Consider the following 21604-nt stretch of genomic DNA (forward strand, 5'->3'; position numbering starts at 1 on the left):
GAATGTACATAGATGACGTGACGAGATCCTGAGGCCCATTGTCATGCCATTCATCTGTTCATCATTCATACGCCGCCATCACCTCATGTTTCAGCATGACGATGCACTGCCCAATGTCGCAAGGATCTGTACACAATTCCTGGTAGCTGAAAATGTCCTAGTTCTTCCATGGCCTGCATTGTCCCCAGGCATGTCACCCATTGAGCATGTTTGGGATGCTCTGGATTGACGTGTACGGTAGCGTGTTCCAGTTCCCGCTAGTATCCAGCAACTTCACACAGCCATTGAAGAGGAGTGGGACAACATTCCACAGGCCACAATCAACAGCCGGATCAACTCTATGCAAAGGAGATGTGTCACACTGCATGAGGCAAATGGTGGTCACACCAGATACTGACTGGTTTTCTGATCCACTCCCGTAACTTTTTTGTGAAGGTATCTGGGACCAACAGATGCATATCTTTATTCCCAGTCATGTAAAATCAGACTAGTGCTGTTGGAATTCACCTGCTTCTGCATATGGGAGAAATTCTGAGAAATTCTATATGTGATGCCATCTTATCAGGTGAAATACAGCACAGTATGTAAGAATAGCTGGAAACAGAAGTGCTCTTCAAATAGCATTTATTGCTCAGCACATACAGGCATGATCAAATCACATTATCAACCATTCTCATTATCATCCCTATGCACATTATCATCCATTAGTGATATATATATAAGTAAATAGATACAGCAAAATACAGCTTTTGATTTGTTACATTTAATATTACAGCACATATCTCTTGCAGGAGTTCATTAATTTTGCCTCATAATCAGGGGCGCAACTTTGATTTTAGAAGTGGTGGGCACATTATTATTATTGTAAAAAAAAATATATATAAAGTTGGATAAACACTCCAAACAGCCTACCCAACCACTTGGAGGCATCCGCATGGTCCTAGAGCACATCGTTGCCTGTTTTGTAACATATTCCAATGATAAAACTGGGGGGGACAAAAATAGAATTTCAGAATGTGGGAGGGGGACATAGCGAAAGTGAAAGTTTCGGCCCTAGTGATAATTGACAGTCACGAATCATGATACTTTACATATTAAGCGTCAGTTCATATTTTAAGGCGGATCAGTTCTCATATTGCTTTAAAGGCTTGCACTAACCATGCAGTTTTAAAGAAAACCTCTACTGACCTCTAAATCTAGTCATTCGAAAAAGAGGTTTAGTCCCAAGTTTTAGGTTTAGCCTGCTTCTCTGCAATTGGCTCAGCAGCTTGTCATGTTGATGTCTTCTTCGCAGTTTTGTCATCTTTGCTCTCTCCATCACCTCCTGTAAAGCCGTTCTCGTCTATTTTAAATTGCGCCTGTCCTTTTATCTTCTCATCATCTGTCTGATCTTTCAAACCCACGGCTGATACATCCTGTTCTTTCACTGGTGATGTCTTTGTAATAGATATCTCCACATGTTCAGGTTTTAACTCAGAGGCCTTGGTCTTCACGCTCTCTGTCTTTGGGTTCTGTAACCTTCTCAGGCGCTTTGTCCATACGTTCCTCTGGTTTCTCCTGAGTTGTGTTGCTTTCTGGCGCCCCCCTGTGTGAGTCCTTGCTCTCTACAACTGCAGGCATCTGTTTCTCTGGTGGTGTGATTGTCTTAGCTTTGTCACCACTGCCCATCGTTTCACTCTCTTCTGTAGGGGTGGTCGTTGTTTCTGGGGTGAGGGTTGAGTCTGGTTTAGGGGTGGTCGTTGATTCTGGGGTGAGGGTTGAGTCTGGTTTAGGGGTGGTCGTTGTTTCTGGGGTGAGGGTTGAGTCTGGTTTAGGGGTGGTCGTTGATTCTGGGGTGAGGGTTGAGTCTGGTTTAGGGGTGGTCGTTGATTCTGGGGTGAGGGTTGAGTCTGGTTTAGGGGTGGTCGTTGATTCTGGGGTGAGGGTTGAGTATGGTTTAGGGGTGGTAGTTGATTCTGGGGTGAGGGTTGAGCCTGGTTTAGGGGTGGTCGTTGATTCTGGGGTGAGGGGTTGAGTCTGGTTTAGGGGTGGTCGTTGATTCTGGGGTGAGGGTTGAGTCTGGTTTAGGGGTGGTCGTTGATTCTGGGGTGAGGGTTGAGTCTGGTTTAGGGGTGGTCGTTGATTCTGGGGTGAGGGTTGAGTCTGGTTTAGGGGTGGTCGTTGATTCTGGGGTGAGAGTTGAGTCTGATTTAGGGGATATTTCCTGTTTGGAGGTGATGGTTGGGTCTGGTTTTGGGGAAGTTTGTACTTTAGGGATGACTGCAAGATCTGGTATTGGGGAAGTTTCTTCTTTAAGGGTGACTGCTGGTTCTGGTTTTGGAGAAGTTTCTAATTTAAGGGTGAATGCTGGTTCTGGTTTTGGGGAAGTTTCCTCTATATTGGTGACTGCTAGTTCTAGTTTTGGGGAAGTTTCTTCTTTAGCGGTGACAGCTGGTTCTGGTTTTGGGGAAGTTTCTACTTTAGGGGTGACTGCTAGTTCTGGTGGTGGGGAAGTTTCTAATTTAAGGGTGAATGCTGGTTCTGGTTTTGGGTAAGTTTCCTCTTTAGTGGTGAATGCTGGTTCTGGTTTTGGGTAAGTTTCCTCTTTAGTGGTGAATGCTGGTTCTGGTTTTGGGTAAGTTTCCTCTTTAGTGGTGAATGCTGGTTCTGGGGAAGAATCTTCTTTGGTGGTGACTGCTGGTTCTGGTTTTGGAGAATTTTCTACTTTGGGGGTGACTGCTGGTTCTGGTTTTGGAGAATTTTCTACTTTGGGGGTGACTGCTAGTTCTGGCTTTTGGGAATTTTCTACTTTAGGGGTGACTGCTAGTTCTGGCTTTTGGGAATTTTCTACTTTAGGGGTGACTGCTAGTTCTGGCTTTTGGGAATTTTCTACTTTAGGGGTGACTGCTAGTTCTGGCTTTTGGGAATTTTCTACTTTAGGGGTGACTGCTAGTTCTGGCTTTTGGGAATTTTCTACTTTAGGGGTGACTGCTAGTTCTGGCTTTTGGGAATTTTCTACTTTAGGGGTGACTGCTAGTTCTGGCTTTTGGGAATTTTCTACTTTAGGGGTGACTGCTGGTTCTGGCTTTTGGGAATTTTCTACTTTGGGGGTGACTGCTAGTTCTGGCTTTTGGGAATTTTCTACTTTAGGTGTGACTGCTGGTTCTGGTTTTGGGGAATTTTCTACTTTAGGTGTGACTGCTGGTTCTGGTTTTGGGGAATTTTCTACTTTAGGTGTGACAACTGGCTCCTTTTGTGGGGATGTCTCCTCTTTAGGAGTGACAGTGGGGTACGGTTTAGGGGATATCTCCTCTTTAAGGGTGACAGTTGGCTCTGGTTGCGGGGCTGTTTCTTCGTTAGGGGCGACAGTGGCGTCCGGTTTAGGGGATGTTTCTTCTTTATGGGTGACAGTGGGGTCCGATTTAGGGGATGTCTCCTCTTTAGGGGTTACGCATGGCTCCTGTTGTGGGGATGACTCCTCTTTACGGGTGACAGTTTGGTCCGGTTTTAGGGATGTTTCGTCTTTAGGGGTGACAGTGGGTTCCGGTTTAGGGGATGTCTCCTCTTTAGGGGTGACAGTTGGCTCTGGATGCAGGGTTGTTTCTTCTTTAGGAGTGACAGTGGCGTCGGGTTTAGGGATGTCTCCTCTTTAGGGGTGACAGTTGGCTCTGGTTGCAGGGTTGTTTCTTCTTTAGAATTCACAGTGGGGTCGGGTTTAGGGGATGTCTCAGATTCTTTCCCCTTTTCCTCACCCATTGAGACCTCTTTGTGACCTTTTCACTGCCATTATGTTCCTTCTGCACAACACTTTTTACACTATCATCCTTGCTGCTCACTTTTTGCTCTGTCGCACCCATCTCCTGTTTAGGAGTCTTTTGCACAAGGTCTTCCTTACACTCACTTGTTGTGCTGAGAATTCTGTATGGCCTTTTACCTCCTACTGTTCTCTCATCTTGTGTCATTTTTACACCAGAATCATCAGGTGACCTCACCTGCTCCACTGTCTCCTTGGTTGAACTGCTGTTGAGCTCTGCAGTGTTATCATGGGATTCCATGTCCTTCTTTGTGGGCTCAGGGAGATCCTCTTCTTGTGTTGTCACAGCACTCTCTGCCTCTTGAGGTTGGTCTGACTCTCTGTGCTCCTTCTGATCAGGTTTCTGCTCCAGTGTTGGGGCATTCTGCTCTGTCAGATCTACCTTTTTTCCCTCTTTGATGGGACTTTCTTTTGGGCTGTCTTGTTGTTGCTCTGTTGGGGCACTCTCCTCTTTCAGATCTACATTTTGTCTCTCTTTTAAAGGGATTTCTTTTTTTCTCTCCTCTGACACCGTTTTGGGTTCTTTGGAGATGTCCTCTGTGGGGCCCTGTGGTTCACCCTTTATTGAACTTCCTGTTTTGCTATCCTCTGACTCTGACGTTTTGGGTTCTGTTGAGATGTCACCATTCATGGGAATCCCTGGTTGGGATTTGCCATGTTTTGGGGTGTCATCTTTTTCTAATGTCTCATTTATCTCGCTGTCTAGCTTCTCTGTTGTGTCCAGTTTTTCATTCTCTCCCTCACTAGTGGCCTCAGCTGATTTGACTTCACTTTGTGTATTTTCACCTCTGTCAATGTCCTCTGTCTTTTTGATTGCATCTGGCTCACCCCCCTTTGTCTCCTCTCTTTCATCATCTCCCTCCTCTCCATTTTCTCCCTCACTAGGGCTAACTCCATCTCCATTTACCTCGACCTCTGCTGATGTTACCATTTGCTGTCTCTTAGACTCTTCCTCCTGTTCACCCTCTTCCTCCGGGGCGTCCACTTCAACATCCACTTTACCTCTAGCTTTCTCTTTGTCCTCATCCTCCTCTTCCCCACTCCTCCTCTCAGCTTTGTCACTCTCTTCTCCCTGCTTCTGTCTCAACTCGTCTCCCTCTCCCCCGACCGTCTCCTCGGAGCCTGTCTCCTCGTTCTCGGACATCTCCATGTCTCTGGTGGTCTCAGAGATGATCTCCTCAACAAACTTGTACTGGGGTTCAGACCTGCGTATGGGCCCTCCCTGCCGGGCCAGGCAAGGCAGGGTGTAGACGGGGGACTGGCGGTAGATGCAGGGCATGGAGATGTGGGTGTCAGACATGGTGTACAGATGGGACTCCTCACCCTCCAGGAGTTTCCTATAGGGAGGCAGAGAGACGTGTTATTACCGACATGACTATAATACGGATATGTCCCGATGTTCTAGCTTCGTAAATTCCAGACTGATCAATTCTGCACACATCCATGTCAGCTCGTGAGAACAGTGTGTGTGGATATGTCTGAATATCGATATCATGATTAAAGTGTCATTCTGTGTTGTGAAATGGTCTATGTTCATTTGATGTTAAATATGAAATCAAACTATTTCAATAAAATGTCTACTGTTTCATTTGTTTACTATTGACTGTGTTTTGTAGTAATCTCTCACCACTATGACACTTTTGCACAGTTTTGCTCTAACACAGCACTAAGTTGAATCAGATATGCTGGGCAAGAATAAAATGTCCACACCCCGGTTATCCTCAGAAAAAGATCCAGGAACACACTAAAAATATACAGTATTTTCCTCAGTCAATGATTTTATATATGGGAGAGACGGAGTTGATGTCTCTTACCTGTAAGAGAGAATCTCCACATCCAAAGCCATTTTGACATTCAGCAGGTCCTGGTTCTCTCTCAGGTAGCCAGACATGTTTAGTTTAGCATTGGTCAGCTCATTCTCCAGCTGCCTGATAGTGTCCTGGACAGAAAAGCACACACAAAGAGTCAGTAATAGGGTCAACCAGCCACTTTGTCTGGTATGACAACAAGGAGAGATTTAAGGGGGGAAATAGTGTTCTACCCCTATAGGCCAATATGAGGAAATTATATTCCAATAATGATACAGTTCACATGGGGCCTATATTTGTGGCCTACACCTAGTACATAGCCCTGAATACAAATATGAGTCATAAACATGTGGATGTTTACTTACAATTGTTAGAGGTACAAAATAAACCAGTCTACCTGGTAATGAATCATTTCCGCATAGTGACGCTCCTCCAGCTCTTGTAGTTGTTTTTCCAGGGCCTCTCTCATTCCTTTCCCACAGTCCAGTTCAATTGTTTTCCCCTGCAGGTGCCTTCTATTCTCCTGGATCTCCTGTTGGGTTGCCTTCAACGCCTCTCTGTTACTTTCTGCCGCTTTGGTTAACTTTGTGAACTGGACACGGAAGCCCTCCTCGGCTTGCTGAAAGTCGGAGGTGGCGTGACCTTCTAACTGCACACGGATGTCCCGGAGAGCCTCTGTGATGTCAGGTTTGCCAAAGTCGTGCGCCTTTACCGTTACTTGAGCCTCTTGGATCTGGGCCACCATTTCTGATACCTCGTCCTCATGGTTCTTCTTCAGGAAGTGGATCTTGTCCACCAGAGACTGCGCTTTCTTGTCCAACTGAATTTTGGCGAGGTATGCATCGTTGGCGTCCTTTTTCAGCACAAGGATGCCGTTCTCTGCGTTCGAGCGGTCACGTGCCTCCTGCTCATACTTGTCTCTCAAGGTGAGGAAATCTTCCTCCAGGTTCTGATGCTCTATCTCGATCTGACGCTTCTGAAGGGTGATGTCATGAACTAGGTTCCTCAGGTCCATAAGCTCCGGCTCGTGCTCCTGGGCCAGAGACGCAGGGGACTGTGCCTTTAGTTTGATTTCCTCGATTTCCCTCTCAAACAATTCATTTTCATGCTCCAATTGACGCACCTTCTCTATGAATCCGGCGAAACGGTCGTTCAGCCCATGGAGCTGTTCTTTCTCATTCATTTTTGTCAAAACCTCGGTAAATGGGTTTGATAAATCGAAAAGGCTCTCCGATGATCTCGGAACAGCTCCCAATTCGCTCTTCAGTGTCGTCGCATATCCTCTTTTCGTGTATGCGGTAGTCGACCCAAAGCCAACGGTCCTGGATGCAGAGGGGGATCCGGTCAGTTTGGGTTGATAGCAGCAATACTCAGCTTGAGCTCCCCTATGCGGAGAACCCAAATGATAGTCCATTCTGTGGCTCATATTGCCTCAGTAAACTAAGCAGTGTTGGTGTGCAGGCTAAGCAGCGCGGCTCCTACCTTTTTATACCCCCTCTGTCTGCTCGCGCTGCAGAATGGAACTGTCTATAGTGCTGAAAATGTATAGCATCAGCTGTAGGCTTGACTGTCTGCCAATGCATGCGTCCTCACCTGTGGTCTCTCTCTCTCCGTCTCTCTTTCTCCCTCATCGTTTTGTCTCAGACAGCATTGACGCATAGGAGTTTCACTTCGTCGGCAGTCTACAATGACACCTCAAAATTAAAAGTGACATGTCTTCAATACATTGTCAGGTGTTCAGATTTCAGTGAATAATGTGAATAATGTGAATATGATATCAGAATATGATATTTACTCTCTTAATCAGAAATGAACATCTCTATAGAGAGAGATTAGTAAATAGAAAATGTGACTAAACAATGTCTCAGAAAACATATTTTTTATTGTAAAATAGTGTATCATCACTAAAATAAGCACTACATTAACTCATGTCACTTGATAGATGTATGTTAGAAAAGGTATTGTAATATGTAACCCCTAACTGTCCTCACCCCACCCCCTATACAAACAAAAGTGTTGAGAAAGTGCTTTTAGATCAGGTGAAAGTCACTCAGTAGATACACTGACTGTACAAAACATTAGGAACACCTTCCTAATATTGTGTTGCACTCAATTCATCAGGGCATGGACTCTACAAGGTATTGAAAGCATTCCACAGGGATGCTGGCCCATGTTGATTCCAATGCTTTTGTCACTGTCAAGATTCTGTCAAGTTGTCTGAATCTCCTTTGGGTGGTGAACCATTCTTGATATGCACGGGAAACTGTTGAGCGTGAAAAACCCAACAGCGTTGCAGTTCTTGACAAACTTAAACCGGTGCTCCTGGTACCTACTACCATACCCCGTTGAAAGGCACTTAAATATTAAGTAGTGCCCATTCACCCTCTGAATGGCACATACACAATCCATGTCTCATTTGTCTCAAGGCTTAAAAATCCTTCTTTAACCTGTCTGTTCCTCTTCATCTACACTGTTTGAAGTGAATTTAACAAGTGACATCAATAAGGGATCATAGCTTTCACCTGGATTCACCTGGTCAATCTATGTCATGGAAAGAAGAGGTGTTCCTAATGTTTTGTAAACTGAATTAAAATATAAAATCAAGATGCAACAATTTCAAACATGTTACTGAGTTACAGTTCAAAGAAGGAAATCAGTCAATTGAAATGAATCACTTAGGCCCTCATCTATGGATTTCATATGACTGGGAATGCAGATATGCATCTGTTTGTCAAAATCAAATCAAATCAAATTTAATTTCACATATACCTTCAAAGAAAAGCAGGGCTGTGGATCAGAAAACCAGTGTCTGGTATCACCACCATTTGCCTCGCGCAGCATGACACATCTCCTTCGCATAGAGCTGATGAGGCTGTTGATTGTGGCCTGTGGAATGTTGTCTCACTCCTTTTCAATGGCTGTGCGGAGTTGCTGGATATTGGTGCAAACTGGAACACGCTGTCGTACAAGTCGATCCAGAGCATCCCAAACATGCTCAATGGTTGGCATGTCTGGTGGGTATGCAGGCCATAGAAGCTTCCAGAAATTGTTAACAGAGCCTTGCGACATGGGGCCATGCATTATCATGCTGAAACATGAGGTGATGAATGGCACAATAATGGGCCTCAGGATGTGGTCAATGTATCTCATTCAAATTTCCATAAATAAAATGCAATTGTGTTTGTTGTCGTCCATAGCTTATGCCTGCCCATACCATAACCACACCACCACCGTTGACATGAGCAAACCACTTGCCCTCACGACACCATACATCTGCCCGGTACGAATGTAACCTGGATTTATCCATGATTTATCCACTTCTGCAGCATGCCAGCAGCCTTCTAAGGTGAGCGTTTAACCACTCAATTTGATTACGACTCCAAACTGCAGTCAGGTCAAGACCCTGGTGAGGACGACGAGCAACCAGATGAGTTTCCCTGAGACTGTTTCTGACAGTTTGTGCAGAAAGTCTTTGGTTCTGCAAACTCATAGTTTCATCAGCTGTCCGGGTGGCTGGTCTCAGATGATCCCGCAGGTGAAAAAAAAACGGATGTGGAGGTCCTGGGCTGGCGTGGTTACACGTGGTCTGCGGTTATTAGGCCTGTTGGAGGTACTGACAAATTCTCTAAAATGATGTTGGAGGCGGCTTATGGTAAATAAATTAACATTCAATTATCTGGCAACAGCTCTGGTGGACGTTCCTATAGTCAGCATGCCAATTGCACTCTCCCAAAAACTTGAGACATCTGTGGCATTGAGGTGTGTGAACTCAACTGTGAATGGTCCTGGCGTACCAAGAAAAAGTGTCAAGGGAAGCCAGTTTGGATTTGGCTTCCCTCCTATCACATCACATCAAGAGTAAAACAACATTGACAAAACAACTTGTTGTTGTGGCTGACTAGCTCAAATTGACCCTTTCCTAAATTAGCCATGGATGGAGATAGGGGTTTGGATTTGTGTTTTTACTTAATTCTAATACTGGTCAATGATTATAACTGTGATTCTGATCTACCCATAAATTCATACATTGTTGTGCTATGCTGTAGCGAGATTTTTAGCCAGGTAGCCTAGGACAACAAAAATACAAGTGTATACTGTATGACAGAGTCACAGACCGTTTTGTCAACATGAATGAGAGGATGTCATTGACGTTTCTCTAGAAGTAGATTGAGTCAACATGTTGTTTTGCACAAATGTTTCTGGCACAAACGCATGTACACACACACACACACACACACACACACACACACACACACACACACACACACACACACACACACACACACACACACACACACACACACACACACACACACACACACACACACACACACACACACACACACACTCTCGATTGAAATGTAGTTAGAAAAGTTCAGTCAGTAAGGCTGGTCTGAATGGATCGTCATTTCATTCACCTTGTAAACTATAACTCACATTGCTTACTTCCTATCTCACTAGTCAGCATAGCAGATATTTGTATGTGAGTGTTTTTATTGACACCTCATCAGGATAGCTGTAACGGCTCTCGTCGGTGGAAGGAAGAGTGGACCAAAGCGCAGCGTGGAAAGTGTTGATGGTATTTATTTTCAAGAAACACTCAAACAAAAATAACAAATCCCCAGAAACCGAAAGCGAACAGTTCTGTCAGGCATAGACACTAAACAGAAAATAACACCCCACAACACCCCACAAAACCCAAATGGGCAATAATCACTTTCTGTTAACCAATGGGCATAAATCCAGGGGAGTATGTCAACTCACCCCTTGTGTCTCACTTGATATTTTAGAGCAAAAGTCTTCCAAAGACCTCCCACCTCTCCACCAGCATGTAACCTGGAGAGCTGTCATCGGATCCCTCTTCTCCCAGCTGGAAGGTTTTGAGGACGACACAACAGTGGTAGGCTTGATTACCAACAACGACGAGACGGCCTACAGGGAGGAGGTGAGGGCCCTCGGAGTGTGGTGTCAGGAAAATAACCTCACACTCAACGTCAACAAAACTAAGGAGATGATTGTGGACTTCAGGAAACAGCAGAGGGAACACCCCCCTATCCACATCGATGGAACAGTAGTGGAGAGGGTAGCAAGTTTTAAGTTCCTCGGCATACACATCACAGACAAACTGAATTGGTCCACTCACACTGACAGCGTCGTGAAGAAGGCGCAGCAGCGCCTCTTCAACCTCAGGAGGCTGAAGAAATTCGGCTTGTCACCAAAAGCACTCACAAACTTCTACATATGCACAATCGAGAGCATCCTGGTGGGCTGTATCACCGCCTGGTACAGCAACTGCTCCGCCCTCAACCGTAAGGCTCTCCAGAGGGTAGTGAGGTCTGCACAACGCATCACCGGGGGCAAACTACCTGTCCTCCAGGACACCTACATCACCCGATGTTACAGGAAGGCCATAAAGATCATCAAGGACATCAACCACCCCGAGCCACTGCCTGTTCACCACGCTATCATCCAGAAGGCGAGGTCAGTACAGGTGCATCAAAGCTGGGACCGAAAGACTGAAAAACAGCTTCTATCTCAAGGCCATCAGACTGTTAAACAGCCACCACTAACATTGAGTGGCTGCTGCCAACACACTGTCACTGACACTGACCCAACTCCAGCCACTTTAATAATGGGAATTGATGTAAATATATCACTAGCCACTTTAAACAATACTACCTTATATAATGTTACTTACCCTACATTATTCATCTCATATGCATACGTATATACTGTACTCTATATCATCGACTGCATCCTTATGTAATACATGTATCACTAGCCACTTTAACTATGCCACTTTATTTACTTTGTCTACATACTCATCTCATATGTATATACTGTACTCGATACCATCTACTGTATGCTGCTCTGTACCATCACGCATTCATATATCCTTATGTACATATTCTTTATCCCCTTATTGTTAGTTAGATTACTTGTTGGTTATCACTGCATTGTCGGAACTAGAAGCACAAGCATTTCGCTACACTCGCATTAACATCTGCTAACCATGTGTATGTGACAAATAAAATTCGAGTTGATTTGATTTGATGCCAGCTGTCCAGCATAGGGCAATCTGTTATCAGCATCTGGTTCTGTGGAGCATTCCTCTGAGATGAGGCCTACCCCAAAACTACCATATGGTATTCTGTTGTCATTCAGTTAAACCTGTACTCAATTTAAATCTAATAAAAAATTATTTTAGTCACACCCTGAAAAAAATACATCTCTGTGAGTAAAAGATAGTTATTTAGCTCTAACTGAGACAGAGGTTGATATGCTTCCGAATTTCTAGTAAAAAGTGAATCTCACTCGTACACATACAGTACTTGTTGAAAATAGCATCCATTTATTCCAGCCCTTCATGTTTACCACTTCTCCAATAAATCCCCAATAAATCACAGCAGGTTTGGAGTAAGTATGGGTTAAGAATTTGTCATCACGTGTTAGTATGAGTTAGCATGGGTTATCGTTAGCGTTTGATAGCCAGGGTGAGTCCGTCACCCACAGTGAGCATGCTCAGATCGATCCTCTGGTCTGTGTGGAGTTTCTTGTTGAGCTTGTCCAGAGCCTGGGAGATCAGGTCATCAGGAGCAGGGTCCACCACTTTACCACTCCAGAGTACCTGGGGGGAGAAGGTGGGGGGGATCAGAGATACAGGTGAGGTGTCCTGTGGTCAGAAGGTCAGAAAGACAGGTCAAGGGAGGGTAATTTAGGTGATAGACGGAAAGGTAATTAGATAGACAGGTGATAGAAGGTGAAGGAAGAGGATTTCAGATAGACAGATTAGAGGAGTGAAGTGAAGTGGGAGACAGGTGAGGAGAGAGGCTCAGACTGAGGACAGATGTGATAGGTTTCCCAAAGATTGGAAAGCTGTCGCGGTCATCCCCCTCTTCAAAGGGGGAGACACTCTAGACCCAATCAGCTACAGACCTATATATCTATCCTACCCTACCTTTCTAAGGTCTTTGAAAGCCAAGTCAACAAACAGATTACCGACCACTTCGAATCCCACCGTACCTTCTCCGCTATGCAATCTGGTTTCAGAGCTGGTCATGGGTGCACCTCAGGCATGCTCAAGGTCCTAAACGATATCATAACCGCCATCGATAAGAGACATTACTGTGCAGCCGTATTCATCGACCCGGCCAAGGCTTTCGACTCTGTCAATCACCACATTCTTATTGGCAGACTCGACAGCCTTGGTTTCTCAAATGACTGCCTCGCCTGGTTCACCAACTACTTCTCTGATAGAGTTCAGTATGTCAAATCAGAGGGCCTGTTGTCCGGACCTCTTGCAGTCTCTATGGGGGTCCCACAGGTTTCAATTCTCAGGCCGACTCTCTTCTCTGTATACATTAATGATGCTGCTCTCGCTGCTGGTGATTCTTTGATCCACCTCTATGCAGACGACACCATTCTGTATACCTCTGGCCCTTCTTTGGACACTGTGTTAACTAACCTCCAGACACGCTTCAATGCCATACAACTCTCCTTCCGTTGGCCTCCAACTGCTCTTAAATGCAAGTAAAACTAAGTGCATGCTCTTCAACCGATCACTGCCCGCACCTGCCCGCCCGTCCAGCATCACTACTCTGGAAAGTTCTGACTTAGAATATGTGGACAACTACAAATACCTAGGTGTCTGGCTAGACAGTAAGCTCTCCTTCAAGACTCACATTAAGCATCTCCAATACAAAATTAAATCTAGAATTGACTTCCTATTTCACAACAAAGCATCTTTCACTCATGCTGCCAAACATACCCTTGTAAAACTGACCATCCTACCGATCCTCGACTTTGCCAATGTCATCTATAAAATAGCCTCCAACACTCTACTCAACAAATTGGATGCAGTTTATCACAGTGCCATCAGTTTTGTCACCAAAGCCCCATATACTACCCACCACTGCGACCTGTATGTTCTCGTTGGCTGGCCATCGCTTCATACTCTTCGCCAAACCCACTGGCTCCAGGTCATCTACAAGTCTCTGCTAGGTAAAGTCCCACCTTATCTCAGCTCACTGGTCACCATAGCGGCACCCACCCATAGCACACGCTCCAGCAGGTCACCCCCAAAGCCAATTCCTCCTTTGGCCGCCTCTCCTTCCAGTTCTCTACTGCCAATGACTGGAACGAACTGCAAAAATCTCTGAAGCTGGAGACTCTTACCTCCCTCACTAGCTTTAAACACCAGCTGTCAGAGCAGCTCACAGATCGCTGCACCTGTACATAGCTCACCTGTAATTAGCCCATCCAATCTACCTCATCCACATACTGTATTTATTTATTTATCTTGCTCCTTTTCACCCCAGTATCTCTACTTGCACATTAATCTTCTGTACATCCTACCATTCCAGTGTTTAATTGTTATATTGTAATTACTTTGCCACCATGTTCTATGTAGGCCTATCTTTTCATGCATCTTTACCTTAGTTAACTTGTTAGATCAAATCGATTGCATGCTGGCATTATTCAAATCGTATTCAAAATCACGACTCGCTTGTAGAAATAAACGTTTGGGCATAGGCTACTCACATTATCGATGGCAATGATGCCCCCTTGTCTCACAAGCTCAAGAGACTTCTCGTAATATCTGTCATAGTTCCTTTTATCTGCATCGATGAACACAAAGTCATAGGTGCCAGCTTCCCCAGCAGCTATCAACTCATCTAGGACAAACAAAAGATCACGTTGAAAAGGATTGAACCGTTTCACAACGGAATTGTGTTTGGGTTCTTTAAAGTCAGTCCCCTACCCAGTGTTTTTATACACATTTGAAGATGGACAGTAATTTTATCCTCGACTCCGGCCTAGAAAAGAAAAAGGTAGTTAGTTACATGTCTTTCATTGTCTAGGCATCTTTACTGTAAAGTCCATTTAGATGTTTCAATGTGCTTTAAATTACATTTTGACTTGATTTCGAGTTTAGATTGTTTGAACCAGACAATACCAACCATTTTCTGTCACAATGGTTGACCTGTGTTGTGTACATTAGCATTTATACTGTTGGGGTTTGGAGGGGGGCATTAAGTTCATTTTTGTGCTAGGCTCTGCACCTTTCGTTGACACATTCTTCTGAGCAGACGGCCTCACTACTCCACCTACAGCACTTTGTGAAGTCTGACTGAGAGATGTTAGATACTGAATATGCTGTATTGAAGCTTTTGGGGAGACAATCAATGTTTCTGAATTCCAACGGGTTGAATGGGTTTAGATGTTGTATTGGGGTTGAATACTGGACAAACAGATCTAATTCCTGTCTAGAGGAATGATGGAGCAAGTAAACTAGCTGAGTAACTAGCGGCATGTTGATCTGACCTCTTTAAAGAAAGGTTTAGCAATGTTCACGTATTCGTCGTCTATTTCACATGCTACCACTTGACCGCTCTCTGGTACAACCAACGCCATGTTCAGGGTGTTGTACCCTGTGTACATCCCTGGAGAGAGGAAAATATTAATATTAGTCTCTTCTGATATTAGAATGAGGGCAGTTCATTTAGAATTAGTGAATGTTGAAAAGATTGGCACAATGAAATATGTTACAAATAATATAGTAACATTAAATGTTTTTATCATTACATACCAATTTCAATGGTTTTGCTGGCATTGATCAGTTTGGCCAGATTTGCCATCAGTTGTGCTTGTTCACTATCAACCAGCATGTTGCTCCATGGGTCCTCAAGGGTTTTCTGCAACATGAAGGAAGGAGGATTTTAATTGTATTTATTTTATTTAACCTTTATTTGACTCGGTAAATCAGTTAAGAACAAATTCAATGATGGCCTATCAAAAGGCAAAAGGCCTCCTGCAGGGACGGGGGCTGGGATGAATGTTTTATTTTTTAATAAAAAATAAAAAATATAGGACAAAACACACATCACGACAAGAGAGACAACGCAACACTGCATAAAGACAGACCTAAGACAACAACATAGGAAGGCAGCAATACATGACAAAACAGCATAGTAGCAAAACAACATGACAACAACATGGTAGCAATACACAACATGGTACAAACATTATTTGGCACAGACAACATCACAAAGGGAAAGAAGGTAAAGACAACAATACATCATGCAAAGCAACCACAACTGTCAGTAAGAGTGTCCATGATTGAGTCTTTGAATGAAGAGATTGAGATAGAACTGTCTAGTTGAGTGTTTGTTGCAGCTCGTTCCAGTCCCTAGCTGCAGCGAACTAAAAGACGAGTGACCCAGGGATATGTGAGCTTTGGGGACCTTTAACGGAATGTGACTGGCAGAACGGGTGTTGTATGTGGAGGATGAGGGCTGTAATAGGTATCTCAGATAGGGGGAGTGAGGCCTAAGAAGGTTTTATAAATAAGCACCAACCAGTGGGTCTTGCGACGGGTATACAGAGATGACCAGTTTACAGGGGAGTATAGAGTGCAGTGATGTGTCCTATAGGGAGCATTGGTGGCACATCTGATGGCCGAATGGTGAAGAACATCTAGCGAGAGCACCCTTACCTGCCGATCTATAAATTACATCTCCATAATCTAGCCTGGGTAGGATGGTCATCTGAATCAGGGTTAGTTTGGCAGCTTGGGTGAAAGGGGAGCGATCACGATAGAGGAAACAAAGTCTAGATTGAACTTTAGCCTGCAGCTTTGATTTGTGCTGAGAGAAGGACAGTGTACAGTCTTGCCAAACATGACCTTTGTTTTGGAGGTGTTCAGAACAAGGTTAAGGGTTGAGAAAGCTTGTTGGACACAAAGAAAGCTTTGTTATAGAGCGTTTAACACAAAATTTGACTTCAAACATATACAAAAAAACATTTTTTAAAACAGTTAAAAACAGTTTTTATGACTTAATCTAATCAATGTAATTACGCCGTATTGCAGCTTTTCAGCAGTGTTGGTATAGTACTGTGCTGACCTCTGTAGAAAACGAGAATCTCTATGTATCTATCTGGTTTGTATGTACAGTACATTCCTGCTTTTCATCTCAAAAACACCCTGGTTCTCCCCAGTCTTACCATTCCAACCCTAGTTTCATGTCCTAGTTTCATGTCCTCACCCTGGCTCTCCCGGTTCAACCCTAGCCCTAGTTTCATGTCCTCAGTTCTCAAGTCTCAACCTCCCTGGCTCTAACCCAGTCCAGTCCTACCAGTCCAACCCTAGCCCTAGTTTCATGTTCATGTTCTAACACTAGTCCTCAACCTCAACCCTGGCTCTAACCCAGTCCAGTTCAACCCTAGCCCTAGTTTCATGTCCTCATCCCGGTTCAACCCTAACACTAGTCTCAACCTCAACCCTGGCTCTAACCCAGTCCAGTCCTACCAGTCCAACCCTAGCCCTAGTTTCATGTCCTCATCCCGGTTCAACACTATCCTCAACCTCAACCCTAACCCTGGCTCTAACCCAGCCCAGCCTTACCAGTCTGAGTTTGGTCATGACAGGATGTTCTCTCAGTGAGTTGTTCACGACATACTGCAGCACTGGGTTGTTCTTCCCTTCACTGTGGCTCTTACCTGGCAGGACAGATCCTATTCCTGTGCCTGACCAAAAAAACAACATTTACAAATTTAGTTTGGCATGGTAACCCATCTAAACATCATTTTGATTGCCAGCCCCAAAGCCATGTTCGCAACCATGGCAAACATTGATTACAGCGGGTTCAGGATTTAGCAAGTTAACCTTTGTAAAGAATTCTTTACTGTCAACATCAGGAAAAGAAATTGAAGTGCTTAAAGATGTTAAAAAGATGGATATTCTCTGAGTCTGTGCCCTTGTTTGGCACGTAAGGAAAAAAAACAGAATGGTGTGGGCTTACTGGTTAAAAACAGCTGCATTTGCCAGCTCAGCCAATGAGATGTGCATGAACTTGGATATTCAAATGATCTACCAACTCAGAGTTCCATGTGGGGACAAGCTGCTCTGGCTGCACCTGATGTCCAGCATGCAGACTTGCCTTTGCAGCATGTAGACCACGTTGTGTGGAGGCTCTGTTTTGCCACTCTTTCTTGTTGGCTAGCCATCTATCTACGTTTGCAGCAATTGCTAGCTAAGTGTTTCTTAACAGCCAAGTCTTATTAAACACATCATTTGAATAAGTGATTGGCGAGATAGTTGTTGCAATCCTGTGGCCTCATTTATAACCATTGTGTAAATTGCACACTAAACTTGGTGCATGGAATACATATGTATGTTTATGTATGTTTCCCGTTTACCAATCAGACCTGTCCTGGAACTGTGTACGTATCGACAAGCATTAAACCCCCGCCTGAAAATGCCCATCGTTCACGTTCTATTGTGACAATAACGCCCTTATTTCCTGTATAATTTGGAGCTAGGCCAAGGCAGAATGTTAAACCTTTGCCGTGACATTTACTGTAGGCCGTAGCTATCTGACAGACAAAACGTTTAGGTAAGACAACAACAAAGACAAATAGCTGTGGACCTTTAAACAGACCGTTTGAATTCAATAGGACTTCATGTTTTACATTTACATTTTCTCCAACCTACACTGCTGCACTGCGCGAATTCTAGAACATTGTCTACTCACAGTGATGGCCATAACTTACACACTTCAATGCAAAATGTCATGTGTCTGTTCACCTGTTAAATACATTCTACTGTATGTTATAAACCAGCTTCCTTTCTGTGCATAGAGCAAAATACTTGAATTAATAGCGTATCTAATTGGCCCAGTTAAATGAGAGATGCGCATGGTAATTGTTTGTAGTCTGTGGCTACTTCGGAAATATGAACCCATCATGGCCAAAAAGGTTTAAGAATTTATTCTGCAATGGTTCTGAAAATATGTATTATGTGTATAAACGCAATATTGTCTACTAGAGAAATGTGAAATTACAGTATTCAGACAAAAACTACAGAAGTAACCTACAACCATCTGTGCCACAGTTAATAAACTGTGCTCTGGGTCTGAGCTCTGGATCAGATGGTTTAGAGAAAAATAGCTTGTCTATTTACTACTATGAAGTGGGTGCAATTAAACGAGATATGGGACAAATAGTATACAGTACTTGTTCTAGGTCTATGTGCTAGCAACCTGGTGAGTATGAAACCATCACAGAAACGGTGAGGAATTTATTATGCAGTGATCATGGAAATTAAAGAAATAATAGCCTATAAAATATATGCCTATTTCTAATTATTTTAAAATGCAAAGATAAATTAAATAGATTTTCTCTCTACTCACTAACAGCAAATTATTAACCTGTTTATTGTTATGAACAAGCATGTCCAGTATATTTCCCACATGCACAACAGACTAATCTACTTGCCTGCTTGCAATGCAAAACTTCAACCACTAGAAAGTACATACACAGTCTAAAGTTTGCTGGAAGGTGAGCACATTTTCAAGTCAAGTTCAGTTTTGATCAATTCTAACTTTTGTGTGAAAACTGGTACATGCACATTTTGGGGTATATTTTGTATGTAAATGTTTATAAATGAGGCCCCTGAGCCTAAGTCTCCCCCTAGTCAGCAGGTACTGTAGCCTAGTAGTTAGAGCCGAAAGGTTGCTGGATCGAATCCCCGAGCTGACAAGGTAAAAATCTGTCATTCTGCCCCTGAACAAGGCAGCTAACCCACTGCTCCCCGGTAGGCTGTCATTGTAAATAAGAATTTGTTCTTAACTGACTTGCCTAGTTAAATAAAGCTTAAATAAAAACATTTGTCTCCTCTCTAATGGAAAAATTGCACAGCGAGATATTTACCTGTTAGTGCAAGAACAAGCTGAATGCACTAACAGGTATACATCTTGATATCTGGAGCCATTTTGGAAGTGTGTCTATTCAGCTATATAGAGTGAACACCAAAGAGACTGTATTGAAGGAATGTGGGTCTACTATTTAACCAGAGTGGATGGGAAAGTCCACTGGCCTCCATGTGTGTTTGTTTTGAACTATCTTTTAGGGTGAGGGACAATATATCGACCACTCTGTATGTAGATGTTTCACAAGAACACTTTCCTCACAATGTGTTTTCCAAACACCACCCCATGATGTAACAGTGGAGTTTCCAAGGTGTCAGCCATAGGGAACCACTGTTTGAAGCTCACTGTATGCAGTAAAGAGGGTCAAATAATACATACAAATACTAGATGTGTAACACAGACACTGGGAGTTAGGAAGCAAGTACAGGGGGTCAAATAATACATACAAATACTAGATGTGTAACACAGACACTGGGAGTTAGGAAGCAAGTACAGGGGGTCAAATAATACATACAAATACTAGATGTGTAACGCAGACACTGGGAGTTAGGAAGCAAGTACAGGGGGTCAAATAATACATACAAATACTAGATGTGTAACGCAGACACTGGGAGTTAGAAGCAAGTACAGGGGGTCAAATAATACATACAAATACTAGATGTGTAACGCAGACACTGGGAGTTAGGAAGCAAGTACAGGGGGTCAAATAATACATACAAATACTAGATGTGTAACACAGACACTGGGAGTTAGGAAGCAAGTACAGGGGGTCAAATAATACATACAAATACTAGATGTGTAACGCAGACACTGGGAGTTAGGAAGCAAGTACAGGGGGTCAAATAATACATACAAATACTAGATGTGTAACACAGACACTGGGAGTTAGGAAGCAAGTACAGGGGTCAAATAATACATACAAATACTAGATGTGTAACACAGACACTGGGAGTTAGGAAGCAAGTACAGGGGGTCAAATAATACATACAAATACTAGATGTGTAACACAGACACTGGGAGTTAGGAAGCAAGTACAGGGGGTCAAATAATACATACAAATACTAGATGTGTAACACAGACACTGGGAGTTAGGAAGCAAGTACAGGGGGTCAAATAATACATACAAATAAATAACACAGACACATACAAATACTAGATGTGTACAGACACTGGGAGTTAGGAAGCAAGTACAGGGGTCAAATAATACATACAAATACTAGATGTGTAACACAGACACTGGGAGTTAGGAAGCAAGTACAGGGGTCAAATAATACATACAAATACTAGATGTGTAACACAGACACTGGGAGTTAGGAAGCAAGTACAGGGGTCAAATAATACATACAAATACTAGATGTGTAACACAGACACTGGGAGTTACTGGGGAAGCAAGTACAGGGGGTCAATAATAAATAAAATACAAATACTAGATGTGTAACACAGACACTGGGAGTTAGGAAGCAAGTACAGGGGTCAAATAATACATACAAATACTAGATGTGTAACACAGACACTGGGAGTTAGGAAGCAAGTACAGGGGTCAAATAATACATACAAATACTAGATGTGTAACACAGACACTGGGAGTTAGGAAGCAAGTACAGGGGGTCAAATAATACATACAAATACTAGATGTGTAACACAGACACTGGGAGTTAGGAAGCAAGTACAGGGGTCAAATAATACATACAAATACTAGATGTGTAACACAGACACTGGGAGTTAGGAAGCAAGTACAGGGGGTCAAATAATACATACAAATACTAGATGTGTAACGCAGACACTGGGAGTTAGGAAGCAAGTACAGGGGGTCAAATAATACATACAAATACTAGATGTGTAACACAGACACTGGGAGTTAGGAAGCAAGTACAGGGGTCAAATAATACATACAAATACTAGATGTAACACAGACACTGGGAGTTAGGAAGCAAGTACAGGGGGAACGCAGACACTGGGAGTTAGGAAGCAAGTACAGGGGTCAAATAATACATACAAATACTAGATGTGTAACACAGACACTGGGAGTTAGGAAGCAAGTACAGGGGTCAAATAATACATACAAATACTAGATGTGTAACACAGACACTGGGAGTTAGGAAGCAAGTACAGGGGGTCAAATAATACATACAAATACTAGATGTGTAACACAGACACTGGGAGTTAGGAAGCAAGTACAGGGGGTCAAATAATACATACAAATACTAGATGTGTAACACAGACACTGGGAGTTAGGAAGCAAGTACAGGGGTCAAATAATACATACAAATACTAGATGTGTAACACAGACACTG

At 43.4% G+C, this 21604-nt stretch overlaps 1 protein-coding gene and 1 pseudogene across 1 annotated transcript; both read right to left on the reverse strand.

The window, feature by feature from the left end:
* Positions 1–1473: 1473 nt before the first annotated feature.
* Positions 1474–7218, reverse strand: LOC118369424 (neurofilament medium polypeptide-like). The gene is made up of 5 exons (XM_052498256.1): positions 5999–7218; positions 5608–5732; positions 3967–5130; positions 2705–3626; positions 1474–2040 (listed from the first exon to the last, which is right to left on the reverse strand). Exons 1-5 carry the CDS (start codon positions 7025–7027, stop codon positions 1474–1476), a joined length of 3807 nt encoding a protein of 1268 aa, XP_052354216.1. The 5' UTR covers positions 7028–7218.
* A 4712-nt stretch (positions 7219–11930) lies between these two features.
* On the reverse strand, positions 11931–19387 carry LOC118369852 (catechol O-methyltransferase domain-containing protein 1-like; annotated as a pseudogene).
* Positions 19388–21604: the final 2217 nt, after the last annotated feature.

The sequence above is a fragment of the Oncorhynchus keta genome, chromosome 36 (genome assembly GCF_023373465.1).
Source record: "Oncorhynchus keta strain PuntledgeMale-10-30-2019 chromosome 36, Oket_V2, whole genome shotgun sequence".
Lineage (NCBI taxonomy): Eukaryota > Metazoa > Chordata > Actinopteri > Salmoniformes > Salmonidae > Oncorhynchus > Oncorhynchus keta.

Excerpts from the sequence above, each read along its gene's own strand:
- LOC118369424 (XM_052498256.1), bottom strand. The coding sequence starts at position 7,027 with ATGAGCCACAGAATGGACTATCATTTGGGTTCTCCGCATAGGGGAGCT. Across the intron at positions 5,131-5,607 it reads GTGGAGATTCTCTCTTACAG|GAAACTCCTGGAGGGTGAGG; the intron begins GTAAGAGACATC and ends GCCTCCCTATAG. Across the intron at positions 2,041-2,704 it reads AACCAGCAGTCACCCCCAAA|AATCAACGACCACCCCTAAA; the intron begins GTAGAAAATTCT and ends CCCTCACCCCAG.